The sequence below is a fragment of the Petaurus breviceps genome, unplaced genomic scaffold, assembly GCF_028583685.1.
Source record: "Petaurus breviceps papuanus isolate PSGF00001 unplaced genomic scaffold, PetGlider_PUasm1.0 90769, whole genome shotgun sequence".
NCBI lineage: Eukaryota > Metazoa > Chordata > Mammalia > Diprotodontia > Petauridae > Petaurus > Petaurus breviceps.
Window position 1 is genome coordinate 18,025,186 of NW_027187341.1, and position 16,842 is coordinate 18,042,027.

At 41.9% G+C, this 16,842-nt stretch overlaps 1 protein-coding gene and 1 pseudogene across 5 annotated transcripts in view; one reads left to right on the plus strand and one right to left on the minus strand.

Moving 5' to 3' along the window:
- Window positions 1-5,924: 5,924 nt before the first annotated feature.
- The window catches only part of ALS2 (alsin Rho guanine nucleotide exchange factor ALS2), a 93,279-nt gene continuing 82,361 nt past the window's right edge, over window positions 5,925-16,842 (minus strand). For all 5 annotated transcript variants that reach the window (XM_069068812.1, XM_069068813.1, XM_069068811.1 and 2 more), the window contains exons 30-34: window positions 16,742-16,787; window positions 15,466-15,527; window positions 14,207-14,356; window positions 10,168-10,264; window positions 5,925-7,288 (exon numbers count right to left, since the gene is read on the minus strand). In XM_069068812.1, the coding sequence (XP_068924913.1) occupies window positions 7,250-7,288; window positions 10,168-10,264; window positions 14,207-14,356; window positions 15,466-15,527; window positions 16,742-16,787 (394 nt within the window). In that variant the 3' untranslated portion in view covers window positions 5,925-7,249. The remainder of the gene's footprint in view (window positions 7,289-10,167; window positions 10,265-14,206; window positions 14,357-15,465; window positions 15,528-16,741; window positions 16,788-16,842) is intronic.
- On the plus strand, window positions 11,237-12,972 carry LOC138146704 (CD9 antigen pseudogene; annotated as a pseudogene).

Sequence of the window (16,842 nt, forward strand, 5' to 3'; positions counted from 1 at the left end):
TGAAGAAAGAAAATACCTTTAGAAGGAATTTTTAAAATCTCTAGTGTGATTCTAAGAGACCCTGATGTAACAAATTGTAAAGCAGAAAAGAACTTGCTGTTTTAATCTGAATTTGTAGTCATTCTATCATCTAAGCAAGTGTTAATAATTTGTATTATGTTACACATAATACATATGTGTAAAATTCACTTCTCTTTTTGATATTCTGTTCAGCACCCTACCTCCTATTGTATTTCGGGTGTTGAATGCTGTTATGTATGACTGTTAATGATTTACTTCTCAAGTCCCTCCAGGCTCCTTGAGGCGTCCAAAATGCGGTTCGGGCAGTGTACCAGGCCACTCCTCATTCTCCACCCCAAGATCCTGCACACCCAGTGAATATCGGAGATTGAGTGCCCACCCGCAAACTACCCTGAGACTCCTCACTTGAGCCCCGTTGGACTGGCCCATACCAGGTTATGCTGACTACCCCATCTGCTGTTAAAGTGACGACTCCTCAGCTCTCCAGACCTGTGAGTGGCAGAACCCACCAGTGACTTACAACTGAAAATCAAGAGCCTGTTGTGATGTTCCTGCTTCTAGTGCTCTTGCCTTTAGTTGGTTCCAACCCCTACACTCCTACTTCGTATTCTTGGACTCTTACTAGGACATTTGATGGGACTCTAATTTCAAAAATGACTCATGGCCAGCCCACCCTTTCCTTTGATCTCTGTACCCTGCTTAGCCCCAAATTTATGTTGTTTCCCTACACAGGCATGTATTTTGCAGGGACCGATGATGCTGCTTGTGGGGCAGAAAAGCAACCTTTGGTCAACCCAGTCATATGTCTGCCCTGAGGATGGGTCTCCCAATTGTGGGGGGACCGGGAAATATCACTCTGTCAATTGGGATTGTGTAACCATTGCTGACTGGGTCTCTGGTGGCAACCGTGACCACCACATTTCATTTCATTGTAATGCCCCTAAATCATGTAACCTGGTTGTCATCAGGGTTTTTAATTGGACTAAACAAACTTGGAAAACGGGGAGGACATGGGGAGTTAGATTTTATGCTGTAGGAAGGGACCCTGGAGCCTTATTCACTATTCAGTGCACTCTGGTGACAAGGGATCTTACTCCCACCGGTCCCAAACCAGTCCTCAACCCACCTCCGGATGCTGATCAAACTCCGTATGAGCCATTTAACCTTTACTCTACCATAACCCCTATAATTTGGCAAACCCCAGGCTACATGCCCACTCTTACACTTTTAATGTTCTTGATACTGTTTTCTCTTTCCTAAATTCCTCAGATCCCAGCCTAACTTCTGACTGCTGGTTTTGCCTGAACCCTGCCCCTCCTTATTTTGTTAGGCTAGCTTTAAATTCGTCAAAGGGTTTGACTGATCATGAAATTCAGTATTGGAAGCCCACACTCACTGGCACCGATCTCCCTGCCCACTGTAACCTTGGCTCCCCCAAGCTTACATTAGGAGATGTGCAAGGACAAGCCTGGTGTATTAAATCTAGGGGCTACACCCTCCAGCAGTCACCCTATAAAAACCTTTGTGCTTCAGTGGTCGAGTTTTTTCCCAAACAGGAATTTTCACCAAACGTTTTCTTAGCCCTAAAAATGCTTTGTTTGCCTGTACCTTAGGCTTAACTGCTTGTGTACAGGAACACCTCCTTGCTGGTAACTCCCCCGAATTCTGCATTTTAGCTCATGTCCTTCCACAGATATACATTTATTCCGGAGAAGGGGCTTGTGAACATTTTGGGCTACAAGCCCACTATAAAAGAACAGTCCCCATTTTAGTCCCTATCTTAATTGGTCTAGGCATAGCACGTTCAGCAGCAGTGGGAACCATGGCCCTAGTACAAGAAAATAGTCATTTTGAAGCCCTCACCTCCCAAGTCTACACAGATATCTGAGACTTGGAGAGCCAAATCTCCTACTTGGAGACCATCCTAGATTCCCTGGCCGAAGTGGTTCTCCAAAACCACTGAGGTTTAGACCTCCTGTTTCTCAAGCAAGGTGGCCTTTGTATGGCCCTTGGAGAAACCTGCTGTTTTTATGTCAACCACTCCGGGGTGTTTTGGGAATCTCTGGCTACTGTACGTCAACGTTTGGCTGACAGAGAGGCTCATCATCAACAATCTATGTCTTGGTACCAATCTCTTTTTTAACTGGTCCCCCTGGCTCACATCACTTGTAACTTCCCTTAAAGAACTATTTGCTTTGTTGTCATTGGGGTTGCTATTGACCCCCTGCCTTATTAACTGCCTAACTACCTATGTTAGACAAAGGATGTCCCCTATGTTTCCCTGGACTCAGATGAGTCCAAGGTACAACTATGAACCAGTAAAAAGGGAGGAGTGAAGTGCCCACCAGAAATTATACACTAGAGCTCCCTTAAACCTGCTAGAGGGGACCCCTACTGGGTTCCTTGGAAACCACCTAATAGGCTCCAATAGTAAAGAAATGTTTCACCTGTGTTGCTAAAAACATGCCACAGATTCCCACAGATTCAGGTCTGTTTTGCTTCAGTAGAAATAATACTAAGGCTTTATTTCAATAAGAATAATACTGAGAATATTTTGCCTCAACAAAAATAATACTGAGAAAGCTTCGCCTCAATGGAAACAATGCTAACCCCTTAGAAACATATTCTGTTGCCAGCAATCACATTGTCTATAAAATTATGTCTAACAGAAAGCTCGAGGCTGTCTTTTGGTCTGAGAGGCAGTCCCGGCCAGTTAATAAACACTCCTATCAAATTATAATTGGCCTAGCTGTCCTGTTATATCTTGGTGTCCATTACACCCCAACCCAGCTCATCTGTAGTTTTGGGGTTCACCCTGTGGCAGTTACCCTGTATTGAAGGAAAAATTAAGACAGTTCAGTCTTTTGTATCTAACCAGCTCCAGACTGTGCTCTGTTTCATCTACCCAACCACCAGGACAGCCTGGTGGCCTTTAGAGACACTGGGGGGGGGGGGGGCAGTGAATAGAGTGCTTGGCCTGTAGTTAGGAAGACTCAAGTTAAAATCAGGCCTCAGACACTTCCTAGCCGTGTGACCCTAAGCTCCCTTAAGCTCTGTCTCAGTTTCAGTGGTGAAATGAGGATAATAACAGCACTTACCTCCCAGAGTAGTTGTGAGGAGTGAATGATGATAATTATAAAGTGTCTGAACACAGTAAGTATTCAATAAACATTTGGTCCTTTCGTCCTTCCCTAGACCCCTAGCCAGTATTAGCACCTTTTTTTGGAGGGCAACTGGGGTTAAGTGACTTGCCCAAAGTCACATGGCTAGTGTGTAAAGTGTCTGAGGCTGGATTTGAACTCGGGTCCTCCTGATTCCAGGACCGGTGCTCTACTCAATGCACCACTGGCTGCTCCTGCATTAGCATCTTGACATCTGTTGTAATATCTACTTGTTATTGTTGTCTGACCCCATTCTCATTTTCCCCACCTCTTGCTCAAGGAAAAAAAAATCATCAAATATTACCCTACTATCATACAGGACACGGAAAATTGCCCTATGGCTGAAGCTTCATTCATAATTCTTGTACTTTCTTAGACAAAAGCTCCCTTCCCTGGTCACCACTCCCCAGCAGGGATTCAGTCTTTTTTGTATGGGTGTTCTTAAGACCTAGCACAGTCCATGGGACGTTTTCTCTTTTTTTGGGGCGGGGGATAGTTGGTTTGGGGAGCACGGTCTATGATTTCATTGCCATGGGGACTCTTGATGAGAAAATCTTCTCTACCAATACAGATCAACACTAGCTCTGAAAACCAGTCTTAGGGTGAGAGCTGCCTGGAGGTGATGGCCCAAGGTCATGTTGACAATGTGTCAGAGGCTGACCTTGAAGCTGGGCCTTCCTGATTTGGGAGCTGGCTTTCTGCTATTCTGTGAAGTATTTAATCAATGCCTGTTGAATGACCTGACAGAACGTCAGTTCCTGAGGACTGAATGGAGTCATGTTCCCAGAGCCTTCTCAAATGCTTGCTATGAATGTCAGCTATGATGATCAAGGGTGTAGTATTTCTTTTGGTCTTCCTTTTCCTTTGCTTTCCTTGTTCATATGTAAAACGAGACTGGATCATGACTCCTCAGGCCCTTTACGTCTCTAAATCCATGACCTGGCACAGAGTGAATAATCCTCTTCGGGAGAATGGCCGACTGAGTTGTGGTCTATGAACAGAATGGAATATTCTGCCCAAAGCAATGGTGAATTCTGGGGTGGCCAGGTAGCACAGCGAGTAAAAGCACCGGCCCCAGAGTCGGGATGACCTGGGGATCGAATCCCGGGTTCAGACACTTAGAAACACCTGGCCATGTAACTTTGAGCAAGTTACTTAACCCCAATTGCTTAGGGACAGCCAGGTGGCTCAGTGAGTAAGAGCACCAGCTCCAGTGTCAGGATGACCTGGGGGATCAAATCCGGGCTCTGATACTTAGCACCACACCCAGAAATAACTGGCTGTGTAACCTTGAGCAAGTTACTTAACCCCAATTGCTTAAAAAAAAAAATAAAAAAGAAATGGCGAATTCTGAGAAACAGAAGATGAAAAACTGGCATGCTGCAAATAACCTATACAGAAAGACAGCTCAGCTACACTAAGATTAAGTGCAATGATCAGACATGGTCCTATAGAAGAAGACGAGGCATATGTCCCTCCTTTCAGAAGTGGGGAACTATGGGTGCAGAACGCTGTATAACTGTCAGACATAGCCATTTCTCAGCTGGCTTTGCATAATATTTTTTTTATTACAAGGTGGAGCTCCATTTGGGAGTGCATATGTCAGAAACAACTGGTTTAAAAACCAAAAGGAATCAACCAAACTTTTTTTGGGGGGAGGGGAGAAGGCAAGGCAGCTGGAGTTAAATGACTTGCCCAAGGTCACACAGCTAGTGTGTCAAGTGTCTGAGGCCAAATTTGAACTCAGGTCTTCCTGACTCCAGGGCCAGTGTTCCATTCACTGTGACACCTAGCTGCCCCTAGAACTTTTTTTAAAATGACATTAAGTATTTCTTGAGATTGTTGCTATTCTACCTGCGCCCTCTAATTTCCTGCTTACCTTTGTATTACTCTGTATGAGAGACAAGGCACCATAGGTACTTTTTAATGTGAGGACCTGGGAAAAAGAGTCAATAGTACGCCTAAAGAATAGTATGCCTAAATATATGCCTAAATAGTATGCCTAAAGAAGACAGAGCATGAAGAATCTTAAAAAAAAAACAAAACTCTTAAGTTTAGAAATTTTGTGTTTTCACTTTTGGTGTGCCACTGACATAGCGGCTGTTTTTTAGAAATCTCTGATACACTCAGAGATCTGGACATGGAATGTGGCACTTTGATACTCAAAATAATTCTTGGGGCTCTATCATCTGTTACTAGGAAACTCCTAGTCAATTCAGGAATGAGGAAGCAATGAGGAAGATGAAGAAGTGAAGTGCTAAATGGTCCTTATTTGAATTATGACGATCCATCACTATCTGGGCTTATACATTTTTTGGATTTTTCTTCCTGCTGTTCCATAGCCCATTTCTCTATTCCATAAGGCTGATTTTAGTGCTGACAAATGAACATATAAGAGATACTAGACTTCTAATCTGACTCTTCCTATGACAGGATTCCAGCAAACAATATTTGTTTTTCTGATGAGGCATACAATCCATATTTAGGGGGCCTGGGATTAGAGTAAAGAGTTTATACAAAGTGATTTTAGATATGTGACTCTTAAGTTTCTCTGAAGTTCAGCTCAGAAAAATCCTAGGGGATTTTGTACTAATGGGCTACCAGAAAGTTATAGTTACATAAACAATTAAGCTTCTTGCTGGCAAAGGAGAAGGGGAGAAGGGCTGGGTTTTAGCTGGTGGTCCAGTGTTCACAAATGCTAGTATGATTCATATGCTAGGTCTGTGCCAATCATAAAACCACTTCAGAAAGATGAACATGTTTTATTATGAAAACTGCCGCTACATTACAGCCAGCATTCCCAAACAGTATTTTAACAAACAGTTGTTTTGATTGATAAAGTAAGAGAGCAAACCATGATTCCATTTTTCAAAACTGATCAGCCTCTGTGCTATGTGACATAGCAAGGCAGAGGGATGTTTTCTATCCCTGCCCTTTGTGTTTAAGTGATGTGACAAAGAAAAGCACCAATTGGATTCAAAATGGCCACTAGTGTCCACTGTTACACCAGAACCCAGTAACTTTAAACCACAAGTGGGCAGGTTTAAAAAACAAAAACACTGAGATTCTTGTGTCAAAATACTTTGAAATTGGAAAAGTCATAACAGTTTGATTTTTCCTCCCTGTGAGTCCGTGTGAGGGATGGGGGTGGGGTGGGGCTGCTCTCACCCCTCCCAGCTTGGCGACAGTTCCTTTAACTGTTTGCATACTTTAGTCCCATGATACATGCTGTTCCAGCAGCTTGCAGTCAAAACTCTGCAGCTCTCGTTCTCAGGCTCTGCAATGCAGCCGTCAGCTGCAGGATCAATGAAATTTCACAGCATCTCAGTTAGTGTTTGAGTTTGAGTCAATGCGGAAATGAAGACAAAACTTCCACTCTTTCTATCCAAAAGACAGGAAATTTACTTTCGTGCTTTTCATAATTAATGGATAAGAGTACAGTAGCTATCACACAGAACCTTTTCCATCATGCATGTGTGTTCCAGTGACAAACCTTTGAAATGGTGAAAGTGCAGGCTAAAATTCTCTTTTCTCTCTCAGTAAAAACATAAGATAAATACATGATTGAAAACAATTTAAGAAGGCAAAATGTGGTTTCAAGGTACAACTGATTCTTGAGAAGGGATTCAGAGTCACTGCAAATAGAGTCAAGAAAATTGGAAACTCATAGTATTCGTAAAATTCTCAAATATATAAAGAAGCTACATCCTGAGACCAAGTCTTCCATCACAAACATAATAGCAAGACTTAGACTTTATGAAAGGTGATACTGGGATTCTGTCACCGTTGTTTTAACCCCAAAAGCTTATCTGATCTTTTGGAACTTGCTATCAGAGGAGATTTCATCAAAATTCTACCAATTCTCAATCACTGCTTCTACACTTCTTGTACTCCCATGGCCTCAGGGTTCTGACCAGTCAACAGAGCTCAGAAGTGATAACCAGGATAGAGGACATTATTAGGTCTTTCTAACTCTTGTGATGTTCTCAGCTATGCTGGGTGAAGACTTTAGATGATGCTGCAGTACTCTGTTCCACAGATAATCCAGTTTTCAGGTTGATGGGGCTTCAGTTAAGTTTTTCACGCTGGATCTGATAGTAACATGCCTGGAAAAAAAAATCAGGTTTGAATTTTGGAAACATGATTCACCTCTCAAAGACATTTGTTAACTAGAATCTTGTATAATATTCTTTAGGTAAGGGAGGACTACTAGCTGACATCCCTTATAGCATTTGACTGTAATACGCTGCACCAAGACAATTTCATTTCATCTTTTTAACGACTCTGTGAAATTGCTGTAATATCAGTCTTGTTTTGCAGATGAGGAAACAGACTCTGAAAGGCTGATCTTCTCAAGGTCTGGTTAATGGCAGAATCAGGGCTTAGATGAGAAATCTAGGATTTGAGCGCTGGAATGGATGTCAGAGACCAGCTCATCCAGGTCCTGAATTTTAGGCACCAGCTGCATGGCAGAGTGGAAAATGCACTGGACTTGGAATAAGGAGATCCAGGATCTGATCCCAGCACCAGGATTTACTAGTTCTGCATGGAGCCCGGAGGCAGCACCACAGTAAGCCTTGAGTACAGTCATCCATGTTCACTTTAGGATTTACAAAATCTCTAGGGAGGAGTCAAATTCAATTCAATAAACATGATCAAACACCTCGGCACAAAAAACTAGAGACATAAAATACAGATCGCAACCTTGCATCTCATGAAAGAGGAAAAGGGGATGTACACAGAACACCTGTGTGAGAAGGGAAAATGAGAAAAGTGAAAAAGACAGATACATATGTGACTCTTAGGTACAGGCAAAATGTTGGGAGGAATATGAGAAGGAAGAAATCAATTTTAGTGGGGCTGGAGGGATCAAACTTCATTACAAAAATTGCATTTAAGTGGGACCTCAAAAGAAGAGAGGGACTTCAACAGGTTGGGGCAAGGGAGGGAGAGAAGACCATCATGGGCATGAAGACAGCAACACCAAACTCATGGAGGTGGGGGAGGTCAGGACAAGATTGGAGGCTACAGGACACTTTATCTAGACTAAAGGCTAAGAATACACAAGGTGGGATAACATGAAACAAGGCCAGAAGGGCAGCCCTGAAGGAAGACTGTGGAAGGGCACTGACATGTTAGGATCAGGAGTTCAGACTTTTTTTCTTAAGTGAAAGGGAGCCATGGAAGATTTTTGAGTGGAGGAAATGACATGACCAGAATTACGAAAATCACCTGGGCAGCAATGTGAAGGATGGGGCTCTATTCACACAGTACCCTGTGTCTGGAATGCTTTCACACATCAGGCTTCTGCTGCCCACTTACATCTCTACAAACTGAGCTCAAATGCCACTTCTCCCCAAAAGACAATGAGTCCTCTCTGTCCGGGAGCATCTCCTCTGCCAACTCCCAGAGCTCTCCTCACCTCTCTCATGCACATTCTAGATCAGATGTTATACCTCCTGATGGAGTACATCAGCTCCACGAATTTATCTCTGCTAGAAAAAAACAAATCCCTCAAGAACAGGGTCCAGTTCGATTCTGATTCTGTAAGTGGCCCCCAGCACAATGCTGGCAGAGAGTAGAAGGTTTAGTAAATGACTGTTGATCGTTTGACGATGAGGAAGGGACATAGCTTGTCCTATGTCTATGGTGGCCCAGGCAGCATAGAAAAAAAAAAGACCGAATATGAAATCAGAAGACATGGGTTTGCATCCCAAATCTACCACTTATTAGCTATGTGACCCTGAACAAGTCACAGCTTTTCTGAAGCATAATTTTTTTATCTATAAAATGGGCATAATAGTTGTATCACTTACCATACATGGTTATGATTATTATCAAATGAAATGAACACACAAAACACTTTTGGAAGGTGAAAGAACTATTGCAGCGATTATAGCTGCTTAATATTAAGTCACATGGTGAGGACAGATGTGGACTGACAAAACAGTCACAGCAGGCTGTGTGTGCTCTAGAACACTCCATTTCCTGCCACTTTCTGTAAGTTACCCTGTGCTGGCATAGCTTGTAGAGGCTGCTAGGGCTTCAAGATGCCAATCCTTGGCATCTCTCTGCTTATGACATCAGATCAAATGGACTGAGGGAGACACCACCCTCATTTCCTTTAAGACCCAGGACCCTCACCTGATGGGCATTCTGACATCTAACGTGGGTCAGGATGAATTTATCTGGGTGCACAGAAGCAGTAGGCACTGCTATGATTAAAGGCTTGAAGTCCAAATAAACTCACCTAATTTACAACTGCCCCAAAATTCCAGTCTGGGGAATGCAATAGAAGCTATGTTCTCAGAAAGCGGACTTATTTGTACTTACCTTATCATCAGTGGAAAAGATCTCTCACACAGCTCAGGGGTAGATCTGGTTACCTCGTGACCAAATTTAGGTGATTTTTTTCTAGTCTACTAGGTACCCTATGAGCAAGAGGATTCTCAGATAGTTCTGGCAGCCTCCGAGGGCACTAGAGGGTCAGAGAATTGTTGATGCAGGAATAGAGGGAGTAGAAGGCAGTAGGAGAAATCAGGATGAACTACAGACTCATCATTTTAATGGATGAGCTCTGCCAAAATTCTACTATTGCCACATTGAAATTTCTGAGCATTTTCTGGAGCTATAAGAAGATTCCTCTATACTTTTACTGTAGAGTTACATAATTAATGTGTAAGGGTCCAACATATATAAACATATAAAACAATTCAGTTTGCAGTTCTCTGAGCAACCTGGGGAAGGAGTGACCAATGAGACTTCACACGTGGTACCCTGAGATGCTTAGCTCTTTTTTGAGATAGGTACCACTGCAAAGTTTTAAGTATCAGAAAAGGTAACATGCTTTACTCTTCCATCTTTTATTTAATTCTCACTGCGACCAAGCCTTCATTTTAAAAAGGACAGAGTCAAAGATCACACTTTAATGCAGAAAATAAGTGACAGAGTAAATACGTATTATAAAAAGATGAAATCCACTCACCTTCAGGGTAGTGAACATGATGCCCTGCTCCCCATGCTGAAGATAAGGATCCATAAGATCCTCAATGAGATGTACTTCAGATCCTAAATTCCTGATCCTGTCAAGAGAAAAATGCACCACATTATTCACTATCATTCAGTGTTCATTGTCATTTTCTCCTTGGGATCTGTATTAAAAAGTGGAAAAGGGGTACAGAAAGAAGAGATGACTTTGATCCAAATGAGGTGATAAAAGAACAGCCTAACAGAAAATGAGATGGAATGGTACATAAAAAAGCATGATTTATCCACACAGTCAGAGTTCTGTACTGCACCAAATAGAACCAGAAAATCAGAGCCAGAAGGGACCCTAGAGGTCAGCTAGTTCAATCCTCCTATTTTCAGAGAAGAAAACTAAAGCTGTTCCATCCCCACCCCCCAAAAAAGGTGAAGTGACTTTCCTAAGGTCACTATGGTAGAAAATGGCAGGCAGGACTTGAATTCAGGTCTTCTGACCCCAACCCAGGACTTTTCCCTCTTGATCCTCAACTCAGAATAGACTATTTCCCTTAACCTAGACAATATCTAAATGACTAAAGAATGGGGTTTTTTGGGTATTTTACTTCTTGCAGGGGCAAGACATTAAAAAGTAACTTTGAGGAATGATAATTTTATTATACACACCTATAAGTTCTCTGTGCCCCAATTTCTCTATAATTAGAGATAACTGCTACCAAGCTAAAAATTTTCTGAGATTAAAGAATTAATTGCAAAACTGTAATGAATTCTAGGATTAAAAAAATTATGATTGAATTTATTGTACAATTATCCTCAACTTTCAAGGGGGTAATGTTGTGGGAAAATGGTATGAAAGTCAAAAATGCGAATGCTGATAGACTGAACCTATGGGAAACAGGGGATTAGGTTCCATGACCACCAAAAATTGTCATTTTTCATTAGAAAACTGCTGAAAATACTCTTTTTCTAAATACAATTTTTTATAACAAAACATTAATTCTGATAATACATACTTTTCAATATCCCACAAAATTCAGGGGAGAGGAGTAGGACTAGGAAGAGCAGGAACAGCAATGTCAGAAGAACCTCGAGGTACAAAAGGGAAAGGGAAAACCTGCTGCTCCAGGGCATGTGCCTGGGGGTGAGTGCCGGCCCTGCAGAGCTTGGAACTGCTGGCTACTCTGCCTGCCATGCTCAGACTGCAGGGACATGGCAGAGTGACCACTGTCTCATTTATCTGTAAATTTAGCTGCTTTTCCATTTTTTCAATTCCCTTCTCACACACCTGAAAGGTTACTTTAGCACTTTCTGGGAGTGGGTTCATGAACAAATATTTTCCCCTTTTTCATGGTTATGAACTTACATGTATTGCACCTCTCATTTTTCTCTGCATTTTTGCACAGCTACAAATATGCACAGTTGCTGACATGAAAGTGAAAATGAAGTAACCAATAAAATCATGTGAACGCTTGAAGTCACAAAAATTAAACTCACAAATGCTGACGACCAACTGTAAACAATATTTTCCTTAAGATGATGGGCACATACCAAAGTGGGGAACGAAGTCAGACACTTTCTCCATTCCACCATGTTGCCAAATCTCAGCCCTGCTCAAACTGACCTGCTTTAAAGTGTCATTACTGGCAGCACCTTAAGGAATAGAGTGCAGCCCTCAGGCCAGCCAGTACCCACTCCTACCTTAGTTTGGTTACTTGTTGGGTCTGATCCGATTCCTGTGTGTACCCGGTTTTCCTCACTGAGAACTCAAAACCAGCCCAGCCTGGTCTCCAGCCTGCTGGTCAGAGGAGGCACCAAGTGAGTGCACTGAGTCCTTGCTGTTTGGTTTCACTTCATCTTTTGGCCGCAGTACTTGTGCTCTTTACCACTGGCCTGTGACTCAGGTTTGACTCTCAGATGAAGGGCATCTTGGAGCAGGAACAAAACAGCTGCAGTTTCTACACAGGTGTTTCTATCTTGGTTGGTGCCTTCCTGATGCTGGTAGGCTTCCTGGGCTGCTGTGGGGCTGTGCAGGAGTCACAGTGCATTTTGGGTTTGTTCTTTGCCTTCCTGTTGGTGATTTTTGCCAACAAAATGCTGCCATCTGGGGTTATTCCCACAAAGAAGAGGTGGTTTGTGAGATCAAGGAATTTATAAGGAAACCTACAAGATGAAGATGAAAGAAGGCTCCTACAAGGGCACCCTCAAAACCATCCCCCATGTGCTAGATTGTTGTTGTTTCATTGGAGCTTTGGATCAGCTGATCACAGACACCTGCCCCAACAAGGTCTTAGTCTCATCGGTAACCATAAAGCCTTGCCCAGTAGCTACCGAGGAAATCTTCAACAATAAATTCCATATCATTGGAGCTGTTGGCATAGGGATTGCTGTTGTGATGCTCTGTCATGATTTTCAGTATGATTTTTATGCTGTGCTATCCGGATGTAATAGTAATGGCATTTAAAGATTCCCCTGTATTGGCTTGGTTTTTGGTTTGATTGTGTTAAAACCCAGAGCTTGTTAATCCCACCTGTGGGATGGACTTCTTGACATGAAAAGAAAGTCCTGAACTGGGAGGAGCTGGTGATGTAGATTTGGAGAGACACAAGAGAGAGGCAGAAGAACTTTTTGGAAGCAGCACTTGTGGAGGCAGAGAGAGACTGAGAGGATTGCTGAGGGCCACTTTGAATCGCCCTGGACTTTTGAGACCTGCCCCTGGAGCTGCCAAGGACTGAGGAGACACAGCTGTTTTGCTGGTACTTTGTCTGTTTTGATGTTGTTTTGCCAGATTTGTCCCCTGGTGAAAGACAGTCCTGTTGTTGAGGAATTCCTGGAACCTTTCTGTTGGTTCAGAGCTCCTGAGACTGTCCTGCAGACAGAGGGTGAATTCTGTCCACTGGTGAAGGACAGTGCTGTTGTTGCAGAGGCCTTGGAACCTTGCTGTTGGTTCCAAAGCCCTGAAGAAGGATTTTCTTGTTGTATGTTTACAGAAATCCTGGGAGAGGGTTTTGCTAATGTTTTCAGGGGTCCTAGGACTGTTCTGCAGACAGAGGATGAATTAATGAAGAGACTGGCAATGTATCTTGTGGCCTTGCTAAGCTTTGTCTCCCCAGGAACAAAGATTGCTGAGAACTTGCCTGTGTCAAGATGAAGAAAAGACCTCCATTTGGGTATTAAGTGCTGTGCTTAAACTTGTTGTAACTCTGGGGTAGATTCAATTGTGATCCAGGGGTGGGGAACTTTTGACCTTTTTGTGTTCTATGATTGAACAAATGAATGTACTTTACTTATGATTGGAAACTAATCTCCATTTGAGAAGAGGGGCTTTGTGATGGACAAAATGAAGGTACAGCCTAGGGGTGGAGTAGTATTTAGAACAGGGACTTTGTAATTGATTGAATGAATGTAAGGTCCTGGGGTGGGGTAGTACTTGGAGATTATTTAATCACACTTAGTAAATGCTGTATTTTGAATGATGTCATGTTTTAATCTTCTCTGTTAGTAATTTGTCACTGAATAAAATGGAGAGCACCTATGCTGGTATTTTGAACCTTGGGAAGTTGCCTTTCCTTGGCATTACATTACACCGGAGGAACCAAAATATGGTCTAAGAGTCTTCACTTTCATTCCCTGAGCAGGAAAGTCTGCCCTCTGTGTCTTTTGTTTTATTTTGTTTTGTTTGCCACTAACTTTAGTATTCGTCCTGCATTTTTAAATGGACAAAGTTGTTCTATATTTGTTATCTTTTTAGTGCTTTGATACTGATGTTTGTAGTTGAGGGTTTTTTGTTTTTTGCTTTTATGGTCAAAGAAATCCTGCAATGAAAGATACTATATTTGCTAGACTCTAGACAAAATATTGTACAGAATAAAGGACCATGTTGGCTATTAAATGGATAAAAAATGTCTTACCTCAGATTTAATCGGGATGTAACTTATGTTGAAGACAATTTCATACATAATCAAGGTTATGACAATAAAAAAAAAGTCTCATTACTTTAAACTTTTAAAATTTTCCTTGAAATATTGAATAGTAAAGCTAGTCACCTGGCCCGTAGCACCACATATAAGAAAACAGGAAACAGGTCATCCATGGACCACAAGAAATCTTCCTGAAGTGTAGCAAGGACATTTTGAGATATTTCTTCAAAAGTCTGCTGGATAACTTTAAGTTTGTCCGATGGGGTGAATGTCGTGCTGTTGTAAGAAAGTAAAAGAAACATGTTGCTACTTTCTAATTGCTAAAGATAAAAACCAGGATTCTGTCACGCACATCTGGAATTCAAAGGTCTTAAAAAATAAATGTCTTCTTATCAGACAAAAGAGACTACAAGTATGTCCAACCAATAAAACATAGTTCCTCCCATCTGCCAATATAGAACCTTAATTTTCTGCCATATAATCTCTAAATATGACCTAATTTACATGGTCTTAAGTTATTTTTACATGTATATATAAAATGTTCATAGGAAAGTTTTTCAATTCTCAACAACTGTCAAGTATTGCCTTTATATTCATTTGCTGTATGTTTACTATGTGCAAGGCCAAATGCACCAGGGAATAACAAGGAGAAAAAAGGACTATCTCTGTTCTCAGAGAGCTAGTTTGGGAGAAGAAATGAGGCATATACATGAATAATTACAATATAATGCAGAATGTGGATGCAATAAAAAAATTCAGAAGGCAAATTACTTCTTAGAGAGAGGGCAAATAAAGGAAGGTTTTATGAAGGAAGTATCTTTTGATGGGTCTTAAAGGAAGAGAAATAAGTAGAGGCTGGAATTTTTTTGGGGGGAGGAACAGTATGAATCAGAGGCAGGAAAACAGATTAGAACAAGCAGACCTCTATGGCTGGAGCACAGGGGATGCAAAAGAGAGGAGTGGAAGGGAAGGCTAGAAAGGCTGGCTGGGGCCAATTCATGAAGGGTCTTCAATGTCTGGCAAAGGATTTTATGTTTTAATTTGTTGATAATAAGTAATCACTGAAGTTTTAGAGCAGGGGGAAGAAATTGCCATGGATGGAGCTATGTCTTGGGAAGACTAATCTGATAGAGTGCAGTGTGGAAGGGTAAGAAACTAGAAGAAGTAAGCCCAGTTTAAGGAGACATTTGTAATAAAGACTTAGGATAGAGGATTCCCTACATTTCTCAGGAAGCTTCACTAATCACAGTTTTAGCCCGTCGCCAAATACAGGAATCTGGAGATTCAGGTAAAACCATAATCTCCTAAAACTCAGAATCAACATATCAATTTAAGAAACCCACTACTGCTCTGAATCATGTAATGTATTACAATTCAGAAATTACCTGATCTGTTGTAGACATTCTACTGCTGAGGCAAAACAGGCATCTTTTGTAGTAGGCAAAACCTGCACAAGAGAACATTGATATTTGAGGAAAAAAAGGGAAACTAGTCTTTGCAATTATAACAGAATGTCTGATTTTGGGGTAAGTACTCTGTTTTTGGTGATTAGTAATGCACATATACTTTAGGTAGGGTACTCCTATCTAAAGGGAAAGCAAGATTTCTCCCCAAGCCACTCAAAAAATAGTCAATCAACATCTATTAAGTGCCAGGCTCTGTGCTAATTGCTAGGAACACAAAAGAGGAAAAAGACAGTCCTTGCCCTCAAGGAGTTCACAATTTAACAGGAGAAGACAACAAGCAAACAAATATGTACAAACAAGCTGTGTAGAGGAAAAATAGGAAATTAAAAGAGAGAAGATATTAGGAATTAAAGAGGGGATTGGGAAAGGCTTCCTGCAGAAGGTGGGATTTTGGTTGGGATTTAAAAGAAGCCTGGAAAGTCAACAGGCAGAGATGGAGAGGAGAGCATTCCAAACATGGAGGTTAGTAAGAGAAAATTTGAGGAGTTGAGAGGTAAGAGGTACCTTGTTCATTAAATAACCAGGGGGTCAGTGTCACTGGATCTAAGAGTACATGGTGGGTAGGAAAGTGTGAGAAGGTGGGTGGGTGACAGGTTATGAAGGGTTTTGAATGACAAATGTATTTAATCCTGGAGGCAACAGGGAGCCACTGGAGTTTGAGGGGTGGGGTGACACTGGCTGGACCTAAGCTTTAGGAAAATCACTCTGGTGGCTGACTGGAGGATAGAATAGAGTAGAGTTAGACTTTATGTGTTTTTTTTTTTGAGGGGGGAGGGCAGGGCAACTGGGGTTAAGTGACTTGCCCAAGGTCACAGTTAGTTTTTTGTGTTAAGTGTCGAGACTAGATTTGAACTCAGGTCCTCCTGACTCCAGGGCTGGTGATCTATTCACTGTGCCACCTAGACACCCCAGGTTAGACTTTATCACATCACTAATGAAGTGATCCTGGTGTGAGATGATAAGGGTCTGCATTAGATTGATGGCAGTGTCAGAGGAGAGAAGGAAGTGTATTAAGAGATGTTGCAAGGTGAAATTGACAGTTCTTGGCGACAGCCTGGCTATGGGGCATGAGAAATAGTGAGGAGGAAAGGATGATACTGAGGCTTCCCTGTTATTATTTTTCAGATATTATTCAGGTTTTAAGGTAAAAGCACATCTGGTATGTGCTCTATAAACCAAGCCCAATTCAACTTACCTTTTTACTGTCTCCAAAGATTGACAAAGTCACTGGCCAAAATTTCCTACAAAAAGAACCCATGAGGTGATGAGGGTCTGAATTAGAGTGGGGGCAGTGTT